Genomic DNA, 16,144 nt, shown 5'->3' on the forward strand with positions numbered 1-16,144 from the left:
TGTGTCTTATCTGCAATAGGCAGCTTGTGTGAACAGATGAAAGACTTTCAGGTGTCAGGTCATCCCAACTGGAATCTGTCCAGCCAACATTTTGGAGCTACTTTCTTGAAGGAAACGGATGCAGTTGCATGACACTTTAGAGTGCTCAAAGGGTGGTGGAGGGGGACGCTCAAGGAGGGTGCACGAGGCCTTGTCTCTCTCACTGTAATATAGACAACTGCATTTTTCCCTCCTCAAGGTTATGTTGGAGCTGCTACAGTGGGTGCTGCTGCCTGGTGGTTCATCGCTGCTGATGGTGGTCCAAGAATTACCTTCTACCAGCTGGTATTGCTCAGTTAATTTTACTTTTAAGAAGCTTGCAGAACTGCAGTCTCTCAGTAATGACGTGGTGTTCCACTGTGTGCCCTATTTCTAAAGGATCGTATCTGACTATGTGATACAATTGTACATAATTCAGTGCATGCTCACTAGAAGCTGAGAGGTCAAATACATAAGCTGCTGACCTGTTTTTGGAAGGACCACCAGCTACTGAAGGACTTTTATGTGCAATAAATTAATGAGAATTGTCTTGACATAGAGAAAGTAGTTCTCAACACTGGGTACAGTCTCTTTATAAGCCTGTGCAAGAAATCCTGAATGGTATCCTGAGCTTAACTTTTTTAAAAATTGGATCACCATCATTGAACCGAGTGCTTGCTTTGTTCTCTTGTAGAGCCACTTCCTGCAGTGTAAAGAGGACAACCCAGACTTCTCGGGTGTAGACTGTGTGGTCTTTGAGTCTCCATACCCCATGACAATGGCTCTTTCTGTTCTGGTCACCATAGAGATGTGCAATGCTCTCAACAGGTTAGTATCTCTGAGGTGGAAAGATACTAACAAGAGCTTCAGTGAGAACTTCTTGCCTGAGTTCATGACTTGCTGTGTGTGTCCATTGTAACGTGTGGACACTCAAGTAATGGGTAACAGTGCTATGATGCTTTCATGAATTTACACAGTGCAGGCCTCCTTTAGGAGCAGCTTTCCTGGGTCATGTTGAAGACCTTCCATGAATGCAGAGGTGTAGCTTTAAACCCTCAGGTTCACTCTTGGGATCTTGGTATTTGACTGCAGGGCATTAACTGCACGGATGTTTTCCACTCTTTAATTCAAGCCTCATCAATCAGATGAGTCCCTGCACTGCTGCTATGAAGTGAGAACAAGGAGACCTAAAATAAGGCAGTTTAAGTATATGAAAAATAGTTCTTCCTGCCCTAAGGGAGTATGGCCTCAGCCAATTAATATAATACATTATAAATGGAAACAGCTAATTAGCACAGTAAGCCAAGGGTATTTGAAAAAATGTACTTTAGAAGGCAAAGAAATGGACTTGAATGTTAAGGTGAGGTGCAGAACCTGGCCCACACAGGAGACTCCTTCTCTCTGAACTCGGTCCTCCAGCACAAAACTCCCCTCTGGCCTAGCCAGAAGGTGCCCTATTCAGATCTGCTCTGCAGGTTCAACCTAGGAGACTGATCGATTGTGTTACATACAGCATTACATAGTGCAGAATATTAGAATAAGCCTAAATGCAACCTTGTACGCACTGCAGTCCAATTCAAGTGGATATTATTAAAATGCAACATGAATTGAGCTTCTTGGCTCTTTGCAGCCAGCAGAGATCGACTTCCCTCAGTCTACAGTAAAGGGGTTACAAAATGCGGGTAACTTGTAAGAATCAAATTCACTATTCTGCCCTGTCCCTTCTAGTCCTATGAGCTCTTTCTGGGGCAGGAGCTCCCCTCCCCACCCTGCTCTGAGTGGGATCAGAGTAGGGAAAGGTTTTGTGCTGGAATGTGGGTATTCTGCTTGTTGCTGTATTTTCTCTGAGGCAGGGCAAGAATTTCTTTGCGCTGCCAGATTGGCTGAAGTGGGGTGGGTTTTTCAGCTTCTCCGCAGCAGCAGATAAGGGAACCAGCTGAGTAGGTGAGGAAGGCAGGTTCAGATTGAGGAACCAGGACTGATCTGGTATCACTCCTTACTTCTGAAACTGAGGAGAGAACCCACGTCCAGCAGATGCCCAGAGTGAACAGTCAAGGACATGGTGTCCCAAACCCTGCTGTGACTGACTTGCTAGGTAGTGTTCCCATTTAGCTGAGTAAGTTGCGGCCTCACTTGAAGCACATCCTTTGCATCTTCTCTTCTCTTCCTTCGTGTGTGACCAGGACACTGGGAACTGCTGAACTGCCTTTTTTGTTTCCAGGTGTGTTGACTGGCCTGTTGTAATGCTTGATTTGTCCCATGTTTGTATTGCAGTCTATCAGAAAACCAGTCGTTAATGAGGATGCCTCCATGGGAGAATGTCTGGCTGATGGGTGCCATTTGCTTGTCCATGTCACTTCACTTCCTTATCCTTTATGTGGAACCACTGCCAGTAAGTTCATGTCACTTGTGCCCACTAATGCGCTTAAGGAGAAGAGTGCCAAAAATAACTTACTTGCAATAAAGATTATTTTTTTAATGCTTGTTTAAAACTCAGCCATTGACTTGCCTCTTGTAGGAGACTCTAATGTTGGGGTCCTCTTCCACAGATTATCTTCCAGATCACGCCTCTGAATGTGACGCAGTGGCTGATGGTGTTGAAAATCTCACTCCCTGTCATTCTGCTGGATGAGACACTTAAGTTTGCAGCACGTAACTACCTGGAACCTGGTAAAGATATTGTGCAGCCTGCCACCAAACCGTACTCTTTATCAGCATGCACCGAAGGGATTTCCTGGCCGTTTGTGCTCATTACCATGCCCTTGATTATCTGGCTTTATAGTACAGACACTAACTTTAGTGACATGTTCTGGTCTTGACTGACATAGTGACCCGTTTTACATAAAGATGTTTAACTTAATCAATTTTTTTATTGTTTAGAGCAACTGTCTATTTCTGCTGAATATTCACATGAACATACTTGCCGGTGATGGAGGTTTCATACTCTAGATTTTGTTTTTGTTTTTTGCTTTTTCTGACTCCAGTGGGGGCAATATATTCCTCTTTTATACACAATTAAAGTGTCCATTGACATGTACAGAGAACTAACACTATTTTATGCAAATATTTTTTTGTAGATGAAAAGCATGTACAGTGTTCTGTTGAATAGTTGATTCATCCTTGTAAAAAAAAAAAAAAAAAAAAAAATTCTTTTGAGCCAGCGGACACTATCAAATGAAATTGGCAGCAGATTTTAGGGAATGAATGTGTGTTGTCTAAAACTAAAAAAGCATGTAACTGTCTGTCTTCTGCATGGTCATCTGAACTTAATTTGTCATATGGTCAGTCTATTTTTTTTTTAATTCATAAGATGGTTTTTCTGCACTGGGCAGAGAGTACTGCTACCTCAGTATTTTTGGTTTGCCCCCCTCCTGCACCCACCTTTTAGATTCCCGACAGTCTTGTTTACGCCAGTCTCTGTAAGAGGTAAGCCTATTTTTGCTTGTGCAGAAAACATCATTCCAGGTGCAGCCTGCTGGGTTCTTTCATCCTCTCAACACACGTAGCTTTTTTAAGGTTATTTATTTAAATGTCTAATGTATTTTTATTCTAACCCACCTTGTTTAACCAGTGTTGCCCACTTGTGGAGGGAAAGCAGGGGGAGGACAGGAAAGAACTACTTCAGTCTAGCTTAAAGACAAAAACTTTGAAATGGATGAAGAGAGAGAACTGTCTCATTTTAACTGTAGAAGATGGTTTGAGCTCCATTTTAATACCTTACTTACGTGTGTCAGACTTCGGTTCGGTCTTTTTAAATCAAAGCTTTTTGTAATGGGGCCTGGAAAAATAACTTGCACTGCATAGTTTGAAATTGGATTTCTTACACTTTTATGAGGGCGCTAAAAAATCAGCTAAACATTTTGAGAGTTCTTCTGCTGGCCTGCTATAGCCTGACTTAAACAAGTAACAAGCTCGTGTGTGGTTTTTGTAAAATCTGTAAATAGCACATGACCAAATTGAACATATTGTATAGAACTATTTTTATTTTCATGTGGCACTAACCACATTCATTATTGCGATGTGTTAGAGCATGTTTTTCAAAATCAGTCCTGTACCAACAATGTGCAAGTCATTAACAGTCCTAACTGTGGTGTTTTTCTCCAATGCCTTCCAACATCCATCGACCTAAAGTGAGTATTTCTCTTCCATTTCACCATCCCAGTGATAACTTTCTGTAAAATGGCATATGCTGTACACCTACATGTCAAGAATAAATAGTAATTTCCTTCATTCCATGCTGCGTTTTGTCAGACTCTGCTGTGCTACATTATTATCACCACGTTAGACTCATTCTAGCGTGCGGCTCCAGTTGAAGCAAACGCTTTACGTTCAGAACCGTAACGGTGCTTTGTACAACAGATCTGGGGGGACTGGCAGTCTCGGTGCTGCAGAATGCTGCAGGTGTTGAGTCTGTGGCAAATCTATCAAATCTTTTTTTGAGACCTCCCTGTTTATGTTGGTTTGCTGCTTCGGACTGGATGGGCATTTGTGTGAAACGTGCTTGTACTGCTGGGCAGGGGACACTCGGTTCTCAAGCATTCACCCAGTAGGAAATGTGGAATGCCTTTTGTGGACAGGGTGTCGCCTCCTTTACCCTTCCTGGGTGTTAGTGTTTGCAGTGCAGGTGCCCCCCTGCTCGGGCAATTGTTTGTTCCCAGTTGGTGGAAATGCCTTCTCCACATGGTGGTAGTGTGAAAAGACAAAGAAACCCCCACTCCTCTTAAACTCTGCCAGACTAGCACTGGGGTCGTGGTGCCTTTGGAAGCTGGCTGGCAGGTGTTCTCATAGTTTGCACTGCCTTTGAGCCTACTCTTAAAAGCAGCTGGGTCATGCTACTTTTTTTAGCTTCTGTTGAAGCGGACTGGTACATGAAACAATAAGCTGGATCCTGGCTGGCACAGAGGATAATCTCAAGGGTTGCAGGCTTGCCTAGCTTTAGCTGCAGAAGATGTGTGTTTCCCCCAGATGTTAAACAAAACAGCTCCCTAAGGAACAGCTTTGTCTGCTGGCCCTCAGCAGAGTGCATTTTAGCAGAGGGGTGCTTTTAGTAAGCATGAAGTGGCTTGTTTGGGTGTTGAGTCAGGTCCAGGTCCTTGTCACCAGGTAGGCATTTGCAAGACCCCTTTATAAGCACCTGAGTTCTGTGTTGACTGTAGTGTATTTGGTGTGACTGGAGAAGGACCTCTATACCGAGAAGAACGTCCATCCCAAGAATAAGACTTGCAGCTGCACCCTGTGATGGTGCAGCTACAGAATGGCCTCCTCAGTGTTCAGCCAGTGAGGAGGTCTTGTTCCTCAGAATACGAGATCAGTGTCTGCAGCAGGGCATGTTCTCTGCACTGGGCACTGACGGCATCATGTCACGCAAGCCTCTCTTGTACCCTGTGGACTAAGACTAAATTTGATCAAATCAATTTGCTGCAATGCCATTGGGTTCTGGGAACACTGGACTGAGGGCTCTGTGCCCACGGGCAGCTGAGGGCACTACCACCTCGAGAAATGGAGCCCCCCGATCCTGGAATATGGGGTGCAGGCAGACTCCGGCATTGCAGTGGAAGACAAAGGCTTTTGGTTACAAGGGTAACTTCTGGGCAACCTGCTATATCAGCTCTTGCTGGCTGCAGTTTCTTTTCCACCTACACTGGAGACCATGTGCCTTGCTTTTACAAGCTCGTACTGACAGTCTAGCAACTTGTCAGCAGCCACTTAAATGTCAGCTGGGTTTAGTTTCACGTCCCAGCTCAGCATCCTAGACCTAGGTGTTCACACTAAATGCTTAATGATTGAGCACTAGGTAGTTTGGGCTCCACAAATGCCTGGAAAGGATCTGTGTGGTCAGTGGGTGTGGGGTGGGTTTTTTTAAAGCTTCTGTCTCAAGCTAAGTTGTGCACCATATTAAAAGTGTGCTCCAGTGCCCTGGCTGTAATTGCAGAAGCAGCATGCAACCCTGCTGCTGCAAGGAGAGGTAGACCTGGGCTGTTGGAGAGGAGCCTAGGAGATCCAGTGTGTCTGGGGCCATCTGGGCAATTGCACTGCTTTTGAAGGCCTTATCTAAACCTGGAGCACTGTCTGCCTGAACTGCACTTGCTCAGCAACTGGTAGTATAGCAGCTGCCTTTGAAATAGATGGGAGTGTCTGCAAGTGCCTCAAGGAATGAGTCTACAAAGTACAGCAAACCTTTACCCTTCCCTGTGCTAAAAGATGTTGCCACAGGAATGGAATCGATCCTCTCCAGGGTGTATTTCACTCTTCTCTGGAGTGAAGCAGTTTGAGCAGGTGCCTAGAAAGCTGCTATCTGTTGTACATGTGTTGCACAGTGGCTGAGTCTTGGGTTTGAAGACATGGACTTTTGAGCAGCCTTTCACTGGACTAAGGTGGGACAGCTCTCAGACACTTAACAGAGTAGGGCAATGTCACCAAAACAGCTCCCTCCACTTGGCATCAGGGAAATGAGAGAACTTGGGTAACCAAACTGTTCCTCTTCAACTGGTGTAAGTTGTGAATTTTTTTTTTTCCCCCCTCTCTAGCTGATGGACAGTTGACAGGTCCCCTAGGCAAAATGCAGCAGTTCGTCACAGGTTAAAAGCAAAATTTCTTGCCAAAACTTGTATTAGTAGAAGAAACCCCTCTTCCGTTCCTAGCCCAATGTCTGACTGCTCCAAAGGACAGCAGCACCAGGCTCGTCTCCACCTACAGATTTTGAAGGGAGAGAGGCGGTGTCTCTCTGTAGAAAATGTGTTTGCATTCTGTATTATTGAAGCTTAGTAGCTGTGATCCAGGCAGCAGAGCAGAAATATGTCGTGCCTCTGAAGAGTTCACTTGTGAGGGATCCAGTTAGCCTAATGGCCGTGTGGACATCTTATGTGACCCTGTGGACACAGCATGTCTGTTATGAGGCTTGCGCGTCCCCCTGCCTTATTCAACACCACCATTTCTTCAAACAGTTTTATGCCTTCCAGTTCTGTGTGTTTTCTTTCACCCTTCAGTGAGCTTTCTGTTGTCTGCTCCTCCACTCTGGGTTTCTTAATGCATTCCCTTGGCAGCCTTTTCCCTGTGATCCCTGGCAGGCGAGAACCACAAGGGGTTTGTGTCACGCCAGGCTGAGAGACAGCTAGATGAGATGCCTCTGTCTAAAGCTTCTGCTGGAAGCCAGCCATCAGTTGATGCTTTCACATTGACAGCAGCTCCTTCTAGGAGAGCATACTCACGCCTGGCAAATCCTACCGTGTGCTGTTAGCTGGGGGGGTATCTGTCCCTGTGCAGATGTCGGACATCTAGTTGGGGCTTCTCTACCTCCTTCAGGTGGTCCCAAGCCACTGGTTCCTCTTGACAAAGAATCTGAGAGTCAAAGAACTGCTCGAAATATATGTAAATGGAGTCTCCTTTTTGCCTATGCGACTACACTATAAATAGTGTCTGCTGATTTACTCTGAATAGCCCTCCAGGAGACAGTCTGAAAGGTGCGGTAATTCCATTCTGTCCCAGCGTTACAAGGCTAATGTGTGAGGGGAGGCTGTTTCATAAACACCTACTGGTAAGAAAATGAGCTTTTCATCTGTGATGATAAAATGCAGTACAGCAGTGCTAGCTGCTTCTGAGAACAGCTGCCAAGTAGAATGTAATGGCAAGCAGCTCAAACAGGAGAGATGGTGGAATTTGCAGAGATGGGAGGGAAGGAGGTAAAATGGATTTTGCACCTGTCTTGTTTTACCTTTTACGCACTTCTAACCATTAATTGTTTCCCTAATCTCTGCTAATCACATATCTTAATGACATTAATATTACGCATACTCTGAACTCTTGGACCCTATAAATCATAGGCTCTGCTGTGAAGGGCAGTATTTACAGAGCAGTCCAACTAGGGAAGCAGAGCATGTTTATCTTCAAAGACGGGGATAAAGTCCATGGTGCATTTCAGGGTAAAGTACAACAGTAGCTTCATGACGTTGTACTTCACGCCTCACACAAACTTCAGGTGTACCATGACTTCTTTCCTACCTTGCTTCCCAGAATTGGCTGCATAACCGGGATGATTAAAGGGACATGTATTAGGTCTGCTTTGAGCCAAAATTTGAGGGTTTAGTTTTTGCCAAATTAAACCTGCAAACAGACTTAAAAAATAGCCACTGAAATTCTTTCCAGGAAATTTCTGTAATGGTTTGTTTTGTTTTTCAAACAACAACCAGGCCCTAAGGGTAGTGTATCATACCTGGGAGGGAAACTCATCTAGCAAATGAAACCAGACCTGGTCTCTCTGCTTGGGCTGGACACTGAAATACTAAAAGGCAACTTTAAAATTCTTTTGCCTTCTAATATTTGAGATGAAATCCTGTCCCCATGGAGATGGGTGGGAGCTCTGATTATTGGCTTTCACAATGGTGTCAGAAACTAAACCTAAGACCGTGTCCTTTCAATGAAATCAGCAGCCTGATATCAAACTTAACCTTCTTTCTTCTATCACTATTGATCTGGCAGAGTCTTGCTTTTATAATGACAGACCATTCGTGCTCTCATTAACTCTTCTCTTTTCTTTCCTTTTCAGCAATGCTGGAGTAATCGCTTCCTAAACAATTTTGCAGACATGTAAGGTTGTTTTGTTGCGTGCATGTGTTTTTAGCAACACATCTACCAAAACTGCTGCATGTGTCATGTAAAAAAAAAAAGAAACCCCCCTTTGCTTCCCCTCAACCGAAACTCATTGTATACTTTGTGGAATAAGTGTGTGGTACCATTAGGGCTTCAGTTATACAAATGTACAAATGTGCAATATAGCTCAGCGAATCAAACTCTCCAGAGAAGTTTGGGTTCTTTGCTGCATGGAAGAGAACTTTTTTTTTTTGTTCTTAAACCAAAAGTTGAGGAGCTGTCAGCCAAGTTTCCATATTTCTCTGTGTAAGATGTCATAGTTAATAAAATGTACAATATCAAACTAATGCATGCCTTCAGTTGTAAGTAGCCAAATCTTTCTGTATTGTATCATCTAAGCGTACTACTTTATAAACAGCTCTGTACAATATGCTATACTATTTATAAATTCATTGAAAAAAAGACTACAGATGTTGAATGTGTAAATTGTAAACCCCCAGGTCATAACTTCCAATTTTTTTTTTTAATTTTATTTTTGTGTGTGCAAACCAACTTATTTTGCACTGTAATGTAACTTATTTAATTCAATCTAAAGAAGTAGACAGATGTTGGTGCAATACAACTATTGTGATGCATTTATCTAAAGCAGCAAACAACTCGGCCAGTTATCACAACTGCATGGGTGACTGACCTCCAGAAGCTGTAAATAAGATCAAGTGTCTATTGAAATACTGACAGTAATAAGCATCACACCTAATTCCTTGTTTTGGGTAAATAAATTGATTCTACAATACACACCTGGCGTGTTATTTGATGCACTTTGTTTTCTACAGGTACTTGCGTACATACGTTGGCATTCTCTTATATTAATGCCAGGATGACACTTACTAGCATCAGCAGCATTGCAATCTTTCCTACTAGAACTATGCAGATGCCAGCTGCTCTTCCTGCAGTACTGACCTCCTCGCTGGTGTGTTTTTTTTTTTTTCTCCTCTGTCCAGGGGCTTGTGTGCATTTTAAGGGACACTGTCAAGTACTTTGATCACTTAATTTTTTTTAAATGCTCCATTGTTTGTAAAAACCCTCCAGAAACCTTAATAAACACATTCTTTCCCAATGACACTTCCATTTTTTGGTTCTCTATTTTGTAAGTAAAGATAGCCCCCTCCCAACTCCTGTAGCCACTAAATCCCCACCTCCCTGGGGAGCCTGGCCCAAAGGCACCTGCTGTACTTGCCACTGGATGAGTGCTCAAGTTGTCCTATAGGTCAGGCACAGTTGGCCAACACCTCTGGTTCTCAAGTGACCCTGAGGGTATGAGCAGTACAGCCATTCACTCTGTCAACAGATTTGAAGTAGGTAGGTAAGCTTCCTAACCCTTATGAGATAAGGAGGCCAGAGAAACTGCAAAGGGCAGATGAATGAGGCATCTAAGAGCTGTGAGTTCTAACCTGTCTTATCTTCTTGAGCCTGCCTGTCATTTGTTTCCTGCAAAGGTAAGTGGGACAGAAAGGATCAGTAGGAACATCTATGATTCCCTATAACTAAACAAGGGGATGATCACTTAAATCCCAGCTGCAGACTTTAGGCTGAAAGGAGAGAGGTTTGTAGGGAGCTGGGGAGTTAAGTGCCCTAAGAAAGGAGATGAGATTGGAAGTGGAGTCAGGTGATTACAGCACAAGATCTAAGTCCACCACCACACTGGGCAATTGTGTGTAAGAGCCAAGCCTGTAGTTCTGGTTTTGGGCAAAAATCAGTCATGGGAAGAAGCCCCTCCATGAATGGGGCTCTAATCACATACCCCCTCTGGGATTTGCTGCTGTCAGGTGTGCTTGTGGGGCTGGCTGGACATGTGGTACCTGCTGTGCACTGGGGGCAGATGCTGTTGGGAGTGAACTGAGCCTAGCTCGACAGATTCATGCAGGCTGCTGCTGAGATGCACGGCAGGGTCCAGCTCTTCTGCTGATCCCACCCTGCCCCCACCAGTCAGAGCTAGAATGCAAGACTGTGACTGTTACCAGGCCAACGAGCTGAGCAGCATGGGAGCAACCAGGGGACAGCTGCCGAAGGGCTACAGATTTCTGATACCAACGTCAATGTATGCTGCTCCCCCCCTAAACTGCCTCCTGCGTCAGTCTTGCCAGTGCCTCGCCACCAGGCACAAGGATAAACAAAGTGAAGCATGGGCCCAACTGATACAGATCGCCCACACGCAGCCCCGGAGCCTGAACCAGGGCACCAGCCAATTATACATGCTGAAAACACTCCTGGGTCCCCTCGCACACGACCATAGTAGGAAATGAGTCTGCAAGGCTGTGGAGGGACAGGCCTGTTTCCAGGCCAGTGAAGCACTTCCCCAAGCTCTGAAGTTAGAACATCACGACTCCATCCATCCCTCAGCTCCTTCTAGTGCTGACTGCCAGTTTTCCCTCCCTCTCAGATTAATTTTGGAGCAGTGCAGAGCACTGCTACCTACCTAATAAGCTGCCTGACAGGTGAAGAGTCCTTGGGGCTTTACACACCAGGAACCTATAACTAAATGGTCAAGGATCAGGCCAGGCTGAGGCAAGCAGGTCTTCTGAATTATGCTAACTTCACTCCTGTGTGTCCTTCCCACCCATAGTTACCCCTATCCCTCTGCTGCAATCCTACCAGCTTCCTGTTCCTGAGAGAGATGTGGAGAAGCTGGTCTGTGACAGATGTAACTGGGATGTGATGTGCATTTCTTGATGCCTGGTCTCCAGCTGGCAGGCGCACGCAAGGCTGGGGTTGTCAGCCAGGTGCCAGTATTGTAGCAGACAGCATTTAGCCTATGGAAAGAAAGCCTCATGCACAAGATGCTGTTTGGGACTTGCATGGCTCCCATTACAGCGCGTCACAGTCCAAAGCTTATTGTGACATTTCTAGCCACCTGCTGCAGACTGGAAAGCTTCAGTCACCCCCAACACTTAGTGCATGCACGACACAAAAAGTATGGCTGACTCACCAGTTACTAACAGTACGTCCCACATGGGCCCCTGCAGAGGTAATGACCTACAAGCCACATTACTGAAAGCCTCGCAGAGGTTTGGCAGCTTTAAGGGCACTGGCACAGGGGAACTGAGCTAAACTCATCTACAGTGTCCTCTCCCTGCCCCACACTTCTATAAGGGGGGGGCTGCAGTGTAGAGGTATCATGGCAGCACTCCTGTGCATCTCAGCAGCGCAAACCAGGCAAGCTGGAAGGGCCCTCAGGGGTGGGAAGGATCACCCAGTCCACTCTCCTGCTCGAGGCAGGCTTGACCCTGTCCAAGCCATGCCACACAGTGCTTTTTTGACCCAGCCCTAAACTACACAATCAGTTCTTCCATAACAACAAGGCCCTTTGCCCAATGGTACCAAGAACGCCTTAGCCTGCCCCAGGTAAAGCGGAGGGATGAGCTGGCAGTGGCCCACTGCCGTGAGGCTCAAGACAACACGCTTGAGAGCCCCAGTAGGCCATGCACTCCCCCTGCCAGCTACAGAGGAAGGCAGAATCTCCTGCCCCCTTCCATACCAATCTGACCATGGCGGGTAAAATCCTGCCTGCACCCAAATACGGTGCTCAGTCAGACCTTTTCACCAGGGGCCTCCAGGTCTGAGGCCTGCAGGCGCACTGGTACAGCCCTCGCTATAGCCAACATCCAGTGCTGTGCAAACAAACCCAACTCTCCCACCCTGTCCCAACAGATCCCCACACTACTGCGGCAAGGAGCAGGATGACAAGCCTGTTGCCCCTTGGCTGTGTTTATGGGAGGTGAGGGTTAGAGTGGCTGCCTCAGGCCTCATCATGGGGGACACAGCCAGGCTGGGGAAGAATAGGGGGGTAGTAGCACCCAATGGGGTGTTTTGCTGTCTAAGAGCCCTACCCACGGTGCTGGTGAGGCTGCGTAAACTGTCCCCCTGCACTGCCAAAGGCACTCAGAGAAACGCTGCTGTGCCAGGCCCACCCTGCTGGTAGCTCACACACCTCCCCGTTGCTTTGCGGAACAGATTCACCCACCTCAGCACTGGCTGCCATGGTATTTAAGCTCCAAACAATGATGCAGAGATTTATGCCTGGTGCTGGTTCAGTCACAGTGCTGTCCTCAGGCGACATCGGCAGGGACACGGCCGTGTTTTCAAAGCTGGCAACCCATCGCTCAGAGCAGAGGGTATGCGCGGGAGGCTGTATATGGCGCTGTCGATAATGGGATGGCAGCAACACAGGAGGTGCCAAGCCTGCAGCCTGGTGCTGAGCCTCACAGTTACCTCATAAAGCAGGGCAACACTGCCCTCTATTTCATGCCCTCCCCCTCCTCACGGTTTCATAATTGGTAGGGGCGGAAGGGACTTGAGCAGATCATCAAGTCTGACCCCCTGCCATGGCAGGAAAAAGTATTGGGGTCAAATGACCCCCAGGGTAGGAGCCAGCACCACTTCACTTGGAAGTTGGTTCCAGATCCTAGCTGCCCTGACAGTGAAGTAGCGCCTCCTGATGTCTAATCTGACTCTACCCTCTGGAGGCACGCACTGCCAGACCAGGATCAGTGGCCTGGCTGCACCACCAGGGAGCGATGGGAAAGGTGGGAACCTTGGCCAGCTTACAGCCAGACTCTGCAGGGGGACACGAATGTGACACAGGCAGCTTGCCTCAAATCCACCAGCCTGAGCAGCCCCTTAGGCAACTGCCACCCATGCTGCAGAGGGCTGGGTTCTCTCATAGCAGCTTGGGTTAAACAAAAACCCTCCAACTCTCACCTCTGCCCTACTATTTGCGGGGGGTGCCAGTCTGAGACCCTGAGCAGATGGAGCTGCCTTCCTGCAGCTCAGTGGAGGGGGCTGAAGGGTGGGACTTTCATGTATGCTGACTTCGGGCCCCTCCCTCAGGCCACTGGCTGCCCAAGGTTCTCCTTTGCAGCTCCCTTTGTGCTGCAACTCTCCCACCCCATACCTCAAGCAGAGATCTGAATCCTGAACTGCCTCCCAAACCACCCATGAAGAAGCGAGGTGCTACTGTGCCCTGGTCTGTCACTGGGTCTAGCCCTAAATCCTCTCCTGTAGTCTACAGAACAACCTGGCTTCTCCACAGGCCCCAGGAAGGTGCTCCCAAATTATGACAACCTGGCACAGAGCTCTGTGGGCCCCATACTGCCCTCAGCAAAGGCACTGCTAGGCTGTTTTGAACAGGGCTGATTGTGGAGGCACCCCCACACGCCCAGGCAAAGCACTGGAGACTGGCTGCCTGTGCAAGGGAATGGTTCATTTAACATTGTGGCTTCATGCCCAGGAACTTGGTCTCCAACACATAGCCAAGAATTCCAGCAGCTGCAAGTGAAGTTAGTCGTTGTAAATGTCTCTGCCCTACCTAGGGCCACATGATGGATGATGCACCTTCCCATAGAGAAAAGCTTCTCTGAATTTATGGGCTAGACTGTAAATTACAGGGCAGAAATGAGGTCACAAAGTTCACTCTGCTTCCTGCAGCCCCTTTGGGGCTATGAAAGCCCAGCTGCAGCGCTGGGGAAGGGACCCGCATTCCCTCTGGCCTTCTGTGATAGCTCCAGTCTACAGCAAGGAAGGCCAAAAGAGCTACAGCTGCTATAGACCAGTTAGATCATTCTCTAACTAGGGCAGCAGCAAAGGCTGCCGATTTCAACAAGCCTCCAAGTGTTAGCAAGGTAGCCACTACAGCAGGCTGGATATGGAGGCCTGTACAGGTAACAAAGTCAGCATGAGAACAGACCTTAGTCATTACAGCCGCACAGACTGAGGGCTAGCCACACCACATGCAGCATGGCAGTGAAGGTAGTCACTGTGGAACTGGGACCTTGTCAAGGTCTGCAGGGCAAAAAAGGAACCACTGTAGCAGTGAGTGCTTGCAGGATAGAACGCCCTGTGAAGCCCATCCATCTCCAGAAGTGCGTAGGCTGCAACTTGCGCAGACCAGCCCAAGGAAGACAGTTTGCAGACAGCTTTCCCTTGCTCTACTGATGTCACCATGCTGGAGTTTACAAGAAAACTACTTAGGTTTCCAACAAGATGGAGCCAAGTTACCAGCTTCAACTCATCAGCTAATGCGAGGTGTTAAGGAAAAATACAACTGGCTATACGCTGAATTCAGGAAGAAAACCAAACACAAACTATGTTGCAGAGTTCACAGGAGAAGGCGGCACCTTGATGGGCAGCATGGCTCTGTTCAGGGCAATGTGCTGCACCTCCAGTCACAAAGGAACAGAACCTTTGTTCTGCCAGTAGCAGCCCAGTTTCTCAAATCAGCTGCCAAAGCAAGCATCTCATTTCTGCCAACCATTAAGCTCTTCCCAGTCTTGGGATTACAGCCAGGAGGCAGTCCAAGTTTCTGAACCCCAGCTCACCAGGCAGAGCAGCGTACTGCTGCCACTACCCAGTCACACCACTTTGATGTAACTGGACTTCTTGTTCTGTGTAACTATTTTAACATTTAGGTCAAGTCCGCATCTCAGGACAGGCCATTTCCATCCCTCCTCCCCCCCTTGTTTTGGTAGACACATTCTAAAGGGGCCCAGAATACAGCTGACGAGCTGTGCAAGAGAGTTTAAGTAGAAGTCTCAAAACACAAGGTCATCACTTCCTTTCATGCCACAAACAGACCAACCCTTCTCCAAGCAGAAGAGCTGCAACAGAAGATTTGGCAGACAGCATCAGGATTCCTTTGTCTGCACTACAAGTTCTATGGTCTGTGACAGAGCAGACATTTGTGGAGCACAAAGCCATTTTTAACTCCATCTATGATGTACAGCTGGAGCAGTAGCAGAGTATGTTCAGAACTGGCTGGGTTCTCTCAAATTGGGTCTGACAGGGTGAAAGGAGATGGGATTTTGGCTTCCTAGCCTGTTCAGCCTTTGACCTCTCTCACCAGGTTGCTCCAAGCCAAGGCGCAGTGTTAATGGAGGATTTTACAGTGTAAACAACTGTCAGTGACTAATCCCAGCAAAAAATTCCAATGCTCATTCCAGGTGGAACACAACACAGCCATTAACATAAGGCTAAGTGGCACAAGTGAGGCTCAGTACATCAAGTCCAAGTGAATGGACTGCTTACCGGATCTGTGTCCTATTGTTAGCAGGTTTGCTGATAAGGGGCAGAGGGGCCTCAGTCAAATACAGTTCAACCCATTCCAAATGCTTCAGCAAGCCAGAGATCTCTGCTGGCAACCCAAATGACTCCCACGCATGCAGTCCATGAGCAGACACAAGAAACACTCATCCACTTCCCACACACTTGCCACAAAGCCCTTTCCCTTCTGTACACATCCCAACTCCCACTTCCTCTGTAGTAGCAGTGGTTGGACCACTGTAGCTTGAATCAGGTTTAGGCACAAAATGGCACCAATGTAACTATAGGTGCATTAATAAACATACACTGTTATACCTGGCTCACAGCTGCTCAGCCTGTGCTAGTAAATCTACTTCAGGTTTCAACACAAGCTAGGTTTAACCCAGCTAACTGTTCACACTCAAGTCTGCACCAATTTAGCCACAGCAGATGAGGTACAATGTGT

General features: G+C 47.0%; 1 protein-coding gene across 5 annotated transcripts in view; it reads left to right on the plus strand.

Moving 5' to 3' along the window:
• The window catches only part of ATP2A2 (ATPase sarcoplasmic/endoplasmic reticulum Ca2+ transporting 2), a 62,614-nt gene extending 52,888 nt beyond the window's left edge, over positions 1-9,726 (plus strand). The window contains exons 17-22 of one of the 5 annotated variants that reach the window (XR_016444181.1): positions 239-324; positions 713-846; positions 2,293-2,410; positions 2,568-4,148; positions 8,561-8,601; positions 9,438-9,726. Coding sequence is in view for 3 of the 5 variants with exons in the window: in XM_090062848.1 (XP_089918974.1) it covers positions 239-324; positions 713-846; positions 2,293-2,410; positions 2,568-2,837 (608 nt within the window). In the remaining 2 variants the exon portion in view is untranslated. Of the gene's footprint in view, positions 1-238; positions 325-712; positions 847-2,292; positions 2,411-2,567; positions 4,254-8,560; positions 9,402-9,437 lie in introns of those variants that run through there. The other 4 variants (XM_090062850.1, XR_016444180.1, XM_090062849.1 and 1 more) reach the window with 4 other exon arrangements.
• The last annotated feature ends 6,418 nt before the right edge of the window (positions 9,727-16,144 follow it).

This window comes from Crocodylus siamensis, chromosome 9, assembly GCF_052110815.1.
Source record: "Crocodylus siamensis isolate JL-2025a chromosome 9, ASM5211081v1, whole genome shotgun sequence".
Classification (NCBI taxonomy): domain Eukaryota; kingdom Metazoa; phylum Chordata; order Crocodylia; family Crocodylidae; genus Crocodylus; species Crocodylus siamensis.